This window comes from Ambystoma mexicanum, chromosome 12, assembly GCF_040938575.1.
Source record: "Ambystoma mexicanum isolate Mex_15411 chromosome 12, UKY_AmexF1_1, whole genome shotgun sequence".
Lineage (NCBI taxonomy): Eukaryota > Metazoa > Chordata > Amphibia > Caudata > Ambystomatidae > Ambystoma > Ambystoma mexicanum.
In genome coordinates this window covers 138335746-138348638 of record NC_090936.1, presented here as the reverse complement: position 1 = coordinate 138348638, position 12893 = coordinate 138335746, and the positions used below count along the sequence as shown (strand labels likewise).

The 12893-nt window shown below is 49.1% G+C and overlaps 1 protein-coding gene across 1 annotated transcript in view; it reads left to right on the top strand.

The window, feature by feature from the left end:
* SMC1B (structural maintenance of chromosomes 1B) overlaps positions 1 to 12893 on the top strand; it is a 2377846-nt gene that overhangs the window by 339661 nt on the left and 2025292 nt on the right. Inside the window, exon 5 of the mRNA XM_069627687.1 lies at positions 4499 to 4737. Coding sequence (XP_069483788.1) covers positions 4499 to 4737 — 239 coding nt within the window. The remainder of the gene's footprint in view (positions 1 to 4498; positions 4738 to 12893) is intronic.

The window sequence follows — 12893 nt, the reverse complement described above, 5'->3', positions numbered from 1 at the left end:
CAGCACCCTTTCTCGGATCCGGTGATAAAAGGTCGTCTGGAGAAAAAATTCAAGGCCCCAGAGGCTACCCTCAAGTGTCTCTCCTCCCAACCAACTCCTGACTCAGTGGTGTCGGCAGCGGCGGCGAGAAAGTCGAGGACCCAGCACAAGTGCACAACCCCCCCCCCCCCGGAAAGTGATGCCAGAAGACAGGATGCTTTCGGCAAAAAAGTGCTGTCGGTAGGTGCTACCAAAGTGAAAGCGGCCAGATACGACAGGGAGATGTTGCATCGACTGGCTCCTATGCTGGAGCATCTTCCGGAAGAACATCGTAAGGCGGCGATGCTACTGGTCAGGGAAGGTGAAGAGGCCCCCAATCATGCCATAAACATTGCGGTGGACAGGTGAGTAACGGTGTGGTTCTCCGAAGGCAAGCATGGCTGAAATGCACCAACTTCCGACCGGAGGTGCAATACAAGGTGCTGGATATGCCTTTTGAGGGGAGACCTTCTGTTCGGCGAGAAGGTGGACGAGGCCCTGAAGGGCATGAAAGAGGACTCTGACACGGCGCGTTCCTTGGGGGCCCTCCAAAGTGGTCGAAGTTTCCGGTCTTTTCGTCCCTTTAGGGGAGCATCGGGAAATTCCAGATTCTTGGCATCGAGAGACAGATCCTTCAGTAGGCCAGCATACCCCTCCCAGGGATACAGACGGGCTTCTCAAGCGGCAAAACGATGCCGGGACTACAAGGCCCCCAAGAAGAGAACAGGTTACTCTTCGTCGACTAGGGATAAACAGGCCAAGGACCAGCAATGACTGGCATTGGAACGTTCTGGGAGGCAGGGTATTGTGCTACATCAAAGAATGGGAGCAAATAACGTATCAATGGGTGTTGGACACTGTAAGATACGGACATTCCCTGCAATTCAAAAGCAACCCTCCGCACATTCCACTGGCGTTTGTAGCTCAACCCCATCTGAGCGTGTTGCAGCAGGAAGTAGCCCTTAGGCTACAAAAAGGTGCTATAGAATTGGTTCCGTCGTCACAAAAGGGTCAAGGGGTTTACTCCCGATACTTTGTGGTGAAAAAACCAAACGGAAAGTGGCGTCCCATTCTAGACCTGCGCGATCTAAACAAAACGTTGAAAAGCCTAAAATTCAAGATGCTCACGCTCCAAGTGATCCAGTCAGTTCAAGAAGGGGACTTTCTGGCGTCTCTGCACCTGCAGGACGCATACTTCCACATACCGATGTGTCGACACAAAGTTCCTAAGGTTTGTGGGAGGGCGGACTCACTACCAGTTCACAGTACTTCCTTTTGGGCTGAAATCCTCTCCCAGAACATTCACGAAATGTTTGGCCCCGGTGGCGGCCTGGTTGAGAAGGCAAGGCCATCATGTATACCCGTATCTCAACAACTGGTTGGTGAGGGGGTCCTCCCCTATGTCGACTCACACAAGTTTGCAGGCCACCATGCACCTCTTACAATGGCTGGGGTTTGCGGTTAACTTCGAGAAATTCTTGTTAACGCCGTCGAGAAGCTTGGTGTTCCTGGGCGCACAGTTGGAGACCCAGTCAGGGTTAGTGAAACCATCCCTCGACAGAATCACCAAACTCAATCGATTGTCAGGTCTGCTGAAAATCAATACCAGACTGTCAGTGAGAAAATATGTAAATTCTGGGCGCTATGGCGTCCTGCATTCCTCTGGTAGGCAACTGCCGACTGTTCATGAGGCAGGTTCAGGAGTTTCTGGCGGACCGTTGGACGCAGGCCCAAGGGCTCTGGTCCGACAAACTGAACGTCGACCAGCTCCTATTAGCTCTTCAGTGGTGGCAGAGCTTCCAGAATCTATCCAGAGGGGTACCCCTAGAGGAGCCGGAGTTTCGTCTAACCATAGTGACGGACGCGTCCCTGACAGGCTGGAGAGCACACATGGGCACTCTACAAACGCAAGGTCGTTGGTCTCGGAGGGAATCTCTCCTTCACATCAACGTTCTGGAACTGAGAGCAGTGCGCTGGGCCCTGAAGCCTTTCCTGCCGCACATCAGAGGGTCCACAGTGAGAATATTGACAGACCACACACCGGCAATGTTTTACTTGAGGAAGCAAGGGGGCACGCGGTCCAGAACCCTTTCCACCGAGGCTCAGAAGGTGTGGCATTGGGCTCTGAAACACGATATATCCATCGTAGCTCATCATATTCCGGGTGTACGGAACGAGCAAGCGGACTCGTTCAGCAGAAATATGGACCAAATTCACGAATGGGAGATAGAAGACAGCGTTCAGTTGTCGAAGGTCTTTGAGAAATGGGGACGGCCTCCGCTGGATCTCTTCGCTACGCAGAGGAACAAGAAGTGCAGAATGTATGCCAGCAGGTGGCCACAGGAAGACTCTCTGGGGAAGCTTTCTCCTTCCAGTGGATGGACAAGTTCCTCTACGCCTTCCCTCCGTTCCCTCTAATACGGAGAACTCTGCAGTGGATACGCAGGTACATTTGCCGGTTCATCCTAGTGTCACTGTGTTGGCCGAGGCAGCCGTGGTTTTCCGACCTGCTTCCCCTGTCAGTGGATCAACCAATAAAGTTCCCGAAGGTTCCCAATCTCCTCTCTGGGACGAGGGAACAGTGTGGCATCACAATCCAGACAGTGTCAATCTCACAGCTTGGCTCCTGACTTTTCGGAATTTGGTGCCTTGAGCATTTCGTCGGACTGTCGGAGGATCCGGCAAGCAGCGCAAGCCCCTTCCACCAACAAGTCGTACGAGTGTAAGTGGAGAAGGTTCTGTACGTGGTGTCAAGGACAGACGGGAGTGCAACCTCTAAGGGTCACTCCGGAACAGCTTCTGCCGTATCTGCTACACCTAGCAAAGAACGGATTATCTTTTTTCATCAATAAAGGTACACCTGGCGGCCATCTCTAGATTCACGAGGAGGAGGAAGTCGTCTCCCTTGTTTAGTGACAGGTTGGTGAAACACTTCATGAGGGGCTTGTTCCGGACGTTCCCTCCAGTTAAATGTTTTTCACCGACGTGGAGCCTTAATATGGTGCTAGCAGGGTTAATGAAACCACCCTTTGAACCAATGGCCACATCGTCGATGAAGTTCTTGTCATGGAAAGTGGCCTTTCTAATAGCTATAACATCAGCTAGGCGGATCTCGGAGTTGGAAGCGTTGGTCATAGGCCCTCCGTACCTAAGGTTTTTTTTAAGGACAAAGTGGTTCTGTCAACGAATCCTCGTTTCATTCCAAAAGTTCCTACGGCTTATAAACACTCATCCATTGTCCTGCCCACCTTTTTCGTGACGCCCTCATCGGCTGCGGAAAAAGTCCTTCATACCTTGGACGTAAAGAGAGCTCTAAAATGTTACCTTCATCGGACTCAGCAGCTTAGATCTATGGAACAACTCTTCGTTGCATATGGTCCTTCAGCGAAAGGAAAAGCAATTTCAAAGCAGGGACTGGCCTGATGGGTCTCGTCGACGATTGCCTTCTGTCATTCCAAAGCGGGAGAACCGCTACAAGGGCATCCGAGAGCTCATTCCACAAGGGCAACTTCATCGTCGACGGCGTTGTGGGCAGGAATCCCGCTGACAGACATTTGCCAGGCGGCGGCATGGTCAGTGCCTCACACATTTACCCGCCATTACTGCCTCGAACGGCAGAATGCGGACGAGATACAAATGGGAAGAGCTGTCTTGCGTCATCTGTTTCAATAAGGTAAGCCCTTTTCAAGAAGGGTCTGTGCTTATTTTGACATATGTATATATGGATGTATATATATATTTATATATATGTGTATATAGGCATTGATCTGTGCATGTAATGTTGCGTATTTTACATTGGCATCCTACGTAAGCGTGGTTCGCTGTACATATGCTTAGGAGGGTGACGGATTGCATTCACACCTCCTCTTTTTCAGGATCACTGCTGTGCATTCTATTCTAAGCATGTGAATCCATGAAAGATCCAATGCTGGAAAAGGGAATAGTTTCTTACCTGTAACTCCCATTTCTCCAGCATTGGTATCTTTCATGGATTCACATGCGCCCGCCGGCCTCCCCGGAATGTAATAGTCTTGTATATCTAGGTTTCACCCCATTCGGCTTTGGAGGGGTCGAAATCGGGGCATTTATACCGCTACGTCCTAGTGGGGCATGCGTACGCGGCCCCAAAAATGACGTAGATAGGACACAAAAGTGTCGAAAGTTTTACTATGGGAAACTGCTTTATAAGCGTGCCGAGGGTTCCCAGTCTGTCGACGGGGAATATTCTAAGCATGTGAATCCATGAAAGATACCAATGCTGAGTTACAGGTAAGGAACTATTCCCTAATTGCCAAGAAGGGTTTGGAGCAACAGCTCTAAAACAGATTGTACAGTTTTGGTTGATAAGAGTATTCTCCCGTTTTTAAGGTGAATGTTATGCCAAGCATATGAATCTATAGAGGAAACGTGCTGTACAACATCTACTTTTTACTGCATCAATTGCTTGTAAGTCACTCCCTGTTATTGTTTCTCTTTTTAGGCAGAACGTTATCAGGTGCTCCTTGAAGAGCTAAAGGATAGCAAGATACAGTTGCAAATGTTCCGACTTTTTCACAATGAAAAGAGCATTGACTTGCTCAGCAATTGTTTGGAAGATAAAAGTATAGATATAAATAACGAAAAGGGTCGTCTTTCGTTGGCCGAAGAAGCAGTTAAAACAAAGAAGAAAGAGCTTGGAAGACTAAGCCGGGAATTGCAACAAATGGAGAAAGAAGTGAAGTACGTATTTGCATTTCTTCTAGAGTTGATATTTATTGATATTTTATTTCTATTGCGCTCATAGACCAGTGTTTCAGAGCGCGACCAGGCAGCGAAAAGGATCAGGGGAGAACAAAAACAACGATCTTACTAGGCCCAGTGACATTCAGAACGTGCAAGTGTAGGGTAGAGCGAGAAGGGGGAGAAGTGCATGGAAGGGGAACAAAAGGAGAGTGCGAAGCGAGAAGGAAAAAAACAAAAATAATAATAAAATAAATAAAAAGGCAACAAACAATGGGAGTGCAGCCAGCAAGTGGCAGGTGCTGGGTTTATGGCAGCAGGCCGTGTAGGTCTGAAAGTGCAGGAAGAAAAGGGGAGGGCTGTATGGGTACAGATGCAGGCCCCAGTGCAGGGTGTGGCCCAGAGGCAGTGTGTGAGGGTGGCAAGATGAGCAGGTACCTGGGCCAAGAGGACAGAGGGTGGCCAGGTGCATGGTGCCGAGCGAGAGTAGAATCAACGGGAGAGGGGAGGAGAAGGCAGACGCAAAGAGGAAGGTTTTGAGGTGCTTCCGGAACCGGAGATGGTTCTCCTCAAGTTTTAGAGTGGCCGGGAGGCTGTTCCAGAGGGAGGCCCCAGCTGAAGACAGAGATCTACCCCCAGCTTGTTTCTTTGAGAAACGACTGACCCTGAGGGAGTTGGAGGTAGAGGAGCGGAGTGCTCGAGATGGGAGATATTTGCGGAGGAATGGCTGAAGGTATGTTGGACCCAGGCCCCAGAAAGCCTTGTGGACAATGCAGAGGGTTTTGAATTTAATCCTTGCATCCACTGGGAGCCAATGGAGAGATTTCAGAGCTGCAGAGATACAATCCCAGGGCTTTAGGCCAAGGACAAGTCTCGCAGTCCTGTTCTGGATAAGTTGTAAAGGGCGGAGAGTAGAGGCAGGTAGATTAAGAGGCTGTTGCAATATCCAGTTTAGAGAAAACCAGAGCTTGGGAGACAGTGAGCTTCTGGGGGAATGAGATGAAAGGAAGAATACCTCTGAGGAGGTGCAGGCGGAGGTTTGACTTTTTGATAGATCAGCGATGTGGGCAGAGAAGGAGAGTGTGGAATCAAAGGTGACACCAAGGTTCTTGGCCTCGCAGGTGGGGATAGGAGGAGGGCCAAGGGAGGCCGGCCAGAGAGTGAGGGGAAAGGAAGGTGATGGTGTGCCAATGAGGAGGATCTCTGTCTTGCTGGCATTAAGACAAAGATCATTGGCGGCTCACCAATCTTGGATGGCAATTAGGCGATCAGTGATGAGAGAGGTGGAGGAGGTGGCCGAGGGCAGCCTGAAAATGAGTTGAGTGTAGTCTGCGTAGCACTGGAAGTTTGAGCAGAAAATGGCAATACAGAGGGCGAGAGTTGCCAGGTATTGGTTGAAAAGCCAGGGCGAGAGGTTAGACCCCTGGGGAACACCACAGGTGGAGAGGAAGACAGATGATAGGAAGGACCCAAGTTGGACCTGGGAGGGTCGATCAGAGAGGAGAGAGGTCAGCCAGGTCAGAGCCTGATCGGTGATGCCCTGGTTATCCCGGAGACAATTTTAATATTGCCCCACTGTCATCAGACACCCTTGTAGCTTTGAAAGTTGCAAATCTAATGTCTGACCTGTTACGCTCACCTGCTGTCCACGGGGGCGTCGGTCTGAACTGGGCTGTTACCTCTTCCAGCGACACACGGGGCGCCGAAATGATGGACTGGACCGGACCACCCAGCTTAGCTTGTTTTGCCCGTATGAATACTGTTCTGTAATGGAGAAAAGGGAATTAGCCACCTGCGGGGACTGGGCGCCAACCCCACCTTCCCCCACTCCTGTGATCTCTTCCCACAAATTACTTCCGAACTCTTGCTATGTTCTCACCTGATAGTTTGGAAAGATGAGCTCTCCATCCTGCCTCGAGCGCAGGGGCGCGTAGATGACCAGTTACTTCACTGGTGTGGGATGTTGGAGAGTTGCAGAACGGTATTGACTCCGTAAGGAAATAGTTAGAAAGAGTTCAAAAACGTCTGGCCTTCACTCTGTCCAAATTCCCTAGGTTGCCTTAATAGTTCTTGAGAAGAGTTCCAAGTGGCAACCAGTAAGATGCAGGTAAGTGTTTATGGATTCTGTTCAGTTCGATAATGATGACCTGGTCTAACCTGTGACCCTTTCCTTTTGCAGGCGCTGAATCGGTGGAGGTTCCGGTGATTGCGGCCTCAGGCAGTAACCAGGTAAGTCTGTAGCGGAATTCGGTTTCCCCTACTTGCGCTTTTGTGTTGCTTTTGTTTCCCCTTTGGGCCGGGGTACGGCGGAGAAGCTGTGGAGGTTGCGCCGACCCGAGATGAGTTAAGTACCCCCTGTGGTATCAGGTAAGCCCTGGGGATTGCCTTTGTCTGGGAATGCTCCCTTGCTCACCTTATTGTCTTTATTTCCACAGGTGTTGGAGAGCGGCCGCTGGATGCTGGAAAGCGCGATGGAATGCAGAGGATTGTTTCAGGTGAGTTCCCGCGTGGCGCTGCAGGATGCGAAGCGGCGCGCGTCTGATGATTTCCTCCTTCTAGGTCAGAGCCAAGAAGATTCAGGATTCAGGTAAGGATTGCAGGTAAAAACTCCGGTTCTAACCTTCCCTCTGCTTTCTTTCAGGTTTTCAGGAGCTCTGGCATCCAGGCGGGGCGTGGCTGAAGACTGGAAGCTGCTGCAGGCACGGTGAGTGTTACGCTGCAGGTGCAGAATAATGCGAAGCATGGGTTGCTGTCAGGGCGTGGTTTAAATAGCCTTGGAAGTAGTTCCAGGTAAGTATCCTTCCGCGGCCCCACCCGAGTAAAAAAATAGTTCCTAGGGAAAAATAGTCCCTCCTAGGCCTCATTTGACTTCTGGTCACTGGCAGCATGGTCTGCCTCAGGTAAGTTAGCAGCATGGTCTGCTTCAGGTAAGTCCTTGACCATGAGCCTGGCGCCCATGGCGCCAGGACTGATTATGAACTTATGAGCCTGGCGCCATATGCGCCAGGACTGCACCCAAATAGCCCCTAATTGGGGTTCATGGACTTGCATTAAATGGCATGATGCCTGCTTCCGGGGTAGCTGGGCCAAACTTGGTTTCCCGGGGGCAGGCATCGTGACAGGACCCCTCTCGCGCTGGATTTTGTTCATTTTTATTGTACCAATCTGTATTCTATGTGCAACTGGTAGAGAGAATTTGCATTTATGGCTAATTTCTCTCACCTAGCGAGTCCCCCAGCAGCTTTGCTGGACTTCTGGAGTTTTTTTTCCACCTGGTAAGAGAGATCTTTTCCCCCACTTTTACCTATGTTTTGCTATGTGTTTCCATCTATTTTGTGATTGTGGACTCTGAAGTACACCACTTCACTAGCCCCCTTCTTTGTGTGTGTGTCACACAGCACCTTCAGTGCCGTGGCACAGGGTTGTCTTTGAGACTTCCCTCGACTCCATTTCTGAGGCGACTACTGTCCCCCAGAAAAGGGTAAAGTTACCATTAACTTTACTTAGTCAATCTACCACCGATCCAGTACACCCCATCTTCCATGGAGTACTGGAAAGGGTTAACTCATATCCCTTTTTATCTGTACCTCCTAGAGCATTGTTTCGCTCTTTTAACATTTAGACTTGGCTGGTGGCAGTGGTATCTACCCTAACTTTTCTACCGCGATTATGTTAGATAAACGGGGTACTGTTCTTGGCTTTTATATTAGCCTTGAACATAAACCCGCTTGACCAAATCGTCTTTCTTTTGGCTCCGGTTATGTTTATTCGCCATTTCTTTTTGTTAAAGTCCTTCTTGTGTTTTACTTTGCGCGGCAAACTAGGTTCACCTTCTTTGTTCACTGTCTTTTGGCGGGCTTCTTCCCAGAAGCCCTCAAGGCGCCTGGGTGTCTAGGTGGGCTGAATGTGAGGGAGGGGTGTAGTCACCCCTGCACAGGGTATCCTAGGGAAACCCAAGTTGCACTTTGTCATGATTGGCCAGGGTAGTTGTCCGGTCTGGACAACCCTCCTGCTGGGTGATTGACAGCCAGGCTTTGTGAATGGGGGGTTTTCGCATAAAAGGCAGGTCTCTTGGGCTAGAAGTCAGAGAGTCGCCACTGGAACTACAAGGAACCGAAGAGAAGCGGAGAGAACGACGGCTGCTGCAACTACCCCGTCCCGGTGAAGCCCTGCTGTAGTCCTGAGCTATCTGCCCTTCAACGACTCGGAGAAGATCCAGTCCGGAGTCGTCTTCCCTTGAGCTTGGTGGGGATAACCAGCTCATCTTCTACAGCCAGAGGATCCTCTTCCGCGGTCGAAATTGCTGCACACTGCTGTAGTGGTCCGGATAGCCAGCTGAAGAGCCTCTCCTGTTTTTTAGGAGCGCACCTTTTATTTCGTGTCGCTGCTGCAGACCTCATCCCTGTGTGGTGCAGACCCCCTTCAGACTTCCTCCCTTCTCGACGAAGCTCCAGGAATCGTGGGTCTGCGGGAAACCAACAGGAACAACTGCCAGGGCACCAACTGCACCATTGGAACAGGGTACTGTGTTCTGTTGAGGAAACTGGGTGAATCTTTTTCTTCATTTCCAAGGCTTGACCTTGTCTTCCCTCCTTCTTATAACTTTTGCTTCCGAACATTGACAATATCGAAGTACTTTTGACTCTGTTGAATCGTGAACTGTTAGACCGTGTGATCTTAGGCAACTGGCCCCGGTGTCTTTCGACACTGGCTCCCGCCCTCTGACTTTTGAACTCCTGTCTCTTGAGTTTCTTGATTCTGCCTGCCTAACCAAAATATTGCCTGTGATTTTTGCCTCCAATTCCCTCTGGGTATCTCAGGTTTTAAGTGTGTTTTGCCCCGGTAGCAACTCATGTCACGGATGCGCGTTTGTTTAGTAGACCGAACTGTCAAAAAGTGATGCATTCATATCCGCGGTAACGTGTTTTTGTGCCTAACACTGCTTCATTCTGTGATAGTCTGGATGAAAACTCTAACATGGAGTTACGGGGTCCTGTATCTATACCAGAGAGGGAACCCGACCCGCCCGACCCATGGGAGAAACCTGTCACGAATGTCCAAACTAAAGAAGAGCCCGTGGGAGCTTGGTGGGGTTGAGACCTGGTCCCGAGAGTTACGGGGTCGAGTACAGCCCAGCTGAGAGAGCCGCGCTCACAGGAGACGGCCGCCATATGGCAGGAGTCTAGAGCTCCAGCCGCGGCAGCCCAGCGGGGAGAGCCGTGCTCAAAGGAGGCGGCCGGTGTATGGCAAAAGCCTCGAGCTCCAGCCGCGACAGTCCAGCTGGGAGAGCCGCGCTCACAGGAGGCGGCCGCATGGCAGGGGTCTCAGGCATCAGCCGCGGTAGACCAGCTAAGGAGCTGCGCTCGCGGGAAGCGGCCGCCGCCAAAGAGGTTGGAACGTGGTGTTTGTCGGCAATCACACCGAATGTTCCAAGTACACAAAACATTCCTAATCAATCCATAAAACAGACAGTTAAGGAAAGAAACCCACACACAATTCCTCTTACCTGGAACACTTGTCTGGTCACGACATAACTGTAGACTCCAACACAGCAGGAAGGGGGCGGGGCTTGGAGGGGTATTTATCACGTTGGCAGTAAAAACACTCCTGATTGGCTGATACACACGGGGGTATATAAACCAACGTCAAAATATGAAAGGGGTGCTCATTCCTTGTTTCATTGCAGAAGCAAGCATAGGTGGAGTGCGGAGCTGCAGGATACTTATGGGCATATGAGGACTAAGAGGACAAGAATAACCCGGAGTCCATACTTCATTCCCTGCGGATGTCCTGGAAATAGAAACCACAGAAAAGAGACAAATTGAGAGAAGCCTCAAGATTATTTCTTTTTATTTCAACATTTTCTCTTGGTTGATGTAAGCCAAATAAATACCATTTTTATTTTACTACACCGTCTGTCTGTCTTGTCACAAATTTCAACACACGTTACTTACCTTGTGACTTACTGTACAAAGTGAATTGGTTAGTTGTAGTATATTTAGCTTGTGGTTTTTATTGAAGTTTAATAGAAGTGTTGTGTGTATAACGAATTGTTTGCTTGAGTCACAGTAATTGTGGTCCCTTTGTTTAATCTCTGCTACTGCTCATATACTCTTGAGATGAGCCTGGCTGCTCCGCCACTGCTACAACTATGACATAGTAGTACAGGCTTGTACGAAAGGTAAAACTTGTATCATCACCTGTAGTCTTAAGTGTGTGTAGTGGTCCCTAAGGGCACTGCACAGGATTCTGCCTAACAGCGCTTTGGTTTAAGGCGCTTAATGAAATACAAATTGCAAAAAATACAAATGAACGATGCTGGATCTACATACTAAAATAGGTTTAAAAAAACTACCTTGGCAAAGCCGCATAATGCATTTTGAAAGAAATTTTATTCGCTTATTTGTAGGCACTTTATTTTGTCGAATGTTTTATCAATCAGCACAAAATGGCAGAATACATGTGCAATGCCTCTAAACTCCTCAGTGCCTCTAAAATGTCCAACTAAAATTGTTATTGAGTCCTTGACGATATTAATGAAAGGGTTGACTCGTGTTAATTTTGAACAATCGTAATGAGTTCCGCGTCACACCATGTATCGGTCATAGATTTTTTTTTTTAACATGGTGGGTACCTTACATTTCTAAAAGTGTATATCGAGAGACGATTGCCGCCTGAAGCGGAGTTCTGCAATATCCCTTCCTATTAGCTTGTCTAGATCTACCCAAACCCCCAGAGCGGCTTTTCAACTGCTACTGCTGCTACTGCTGCTGCTACTACTACTACTACTACTACTACTACTACTACTACTACTACTACTTCTTCTTCTTCGTGATTTTGAATACCGAGGCTTGACCCTCATTACTCCATCTTCTTGGGTTGAGTATGTAGTCGTGGGTTAGTATTCTTCTTGGTCTGTGTGGTCTTGTCACAGTAGGGCTGCTTTCACAGGGTCTTCGCAGTGATGGGCCGTGGGTAGCGGTTGGAGGGCTTTGCAGTGGTGGCAGCGTGTCTTCTGATCCAATCCTTGGCAGAGGTTCTTACTCAGATTTGCTAGATGTTCGTCCAAAATCTCGATGTCCAGGTCTCTGTGAAGGTCTGCTATCCTTGTGAGGATTGGAGCTCCAGATGATATCTGCAGGGCCTTGTTCTGGTCTATCTGAAGACTCTTAGGGTGTCGCTCATGGCAGGTCATCCATGCTGGGAAGGCATACGTCGGGGTTGGTCCGATGATCACCTTGTAGATGTTGATCTTTGTCCGCAGGGGCATGGACTTGGTCTTCAGGGGTGGGTACAGCGCGGCCACCTTTCCTGTTGCCGTCTGCTGAGTATTCTCGATGTGGCTTTCCCAGTGAGAGCATACCTGCCTACATTTCAAATAGAAAAACCCTGAGATTTGCATCCCACAACGCCCCGCCCATATCCACTAAAGACTCCACCCATCAGCATGCCCACTTTTGGCCACCAGCCCTGCACTGAAATCTTTTCTCCTATGGTTCACTAATTAAAAAAAGTTAAAGGGCTCGGGGGCCGTCACTTATTGCGCCAAACCCGCCCACCTGTGCATCAAGTTCACATGTTCAGAGGCCTACCTTTTCTCTTTCATCGTCCATTTTCTCTTCAACTTTCATGTGGACTCTGAATTTCCGCAAATGTTTCTATAATAGAATTATTCGTTTTTGGAGCTGTCAAAAACTGCAATCCTTATTTAGACAGGCCCCCTGCTAGAAATTAAATCAAAGGTATTTTTTTAATTTAGTAAACGGCAGCAAGGATAGGAATTCTCCTCTGTGTGTAACTTTTAAATAATGTACTTTTTTGTTTTTTGGGTTCATACATTAAACAGCCATTGGTTTCTTTCTGCCTTTAAATGAAACCACAAACTGAAGAGTTTTGCAAGATTTCTTAACAGGGAGGAGCTGAGGGTTGCAAAGCAGTCACTTGCTCGAAGCCTTTGTAATGTAGTGCTTGAAGGCCAGCTTTCGCACCTTTGTATCCATGGTGATGGCCCATAAAGAACAATTTTCCTCAACACACTCATGTAAAGTGAGCTGGTAGCAAAGCGCCCTTCCGGCGCTGGTCTGCACATTCAGAGAAACATGCAACGTCTTCACGGCAGCTCTCCTCAGTTAACTTTTAACCTGCACGATCTATCC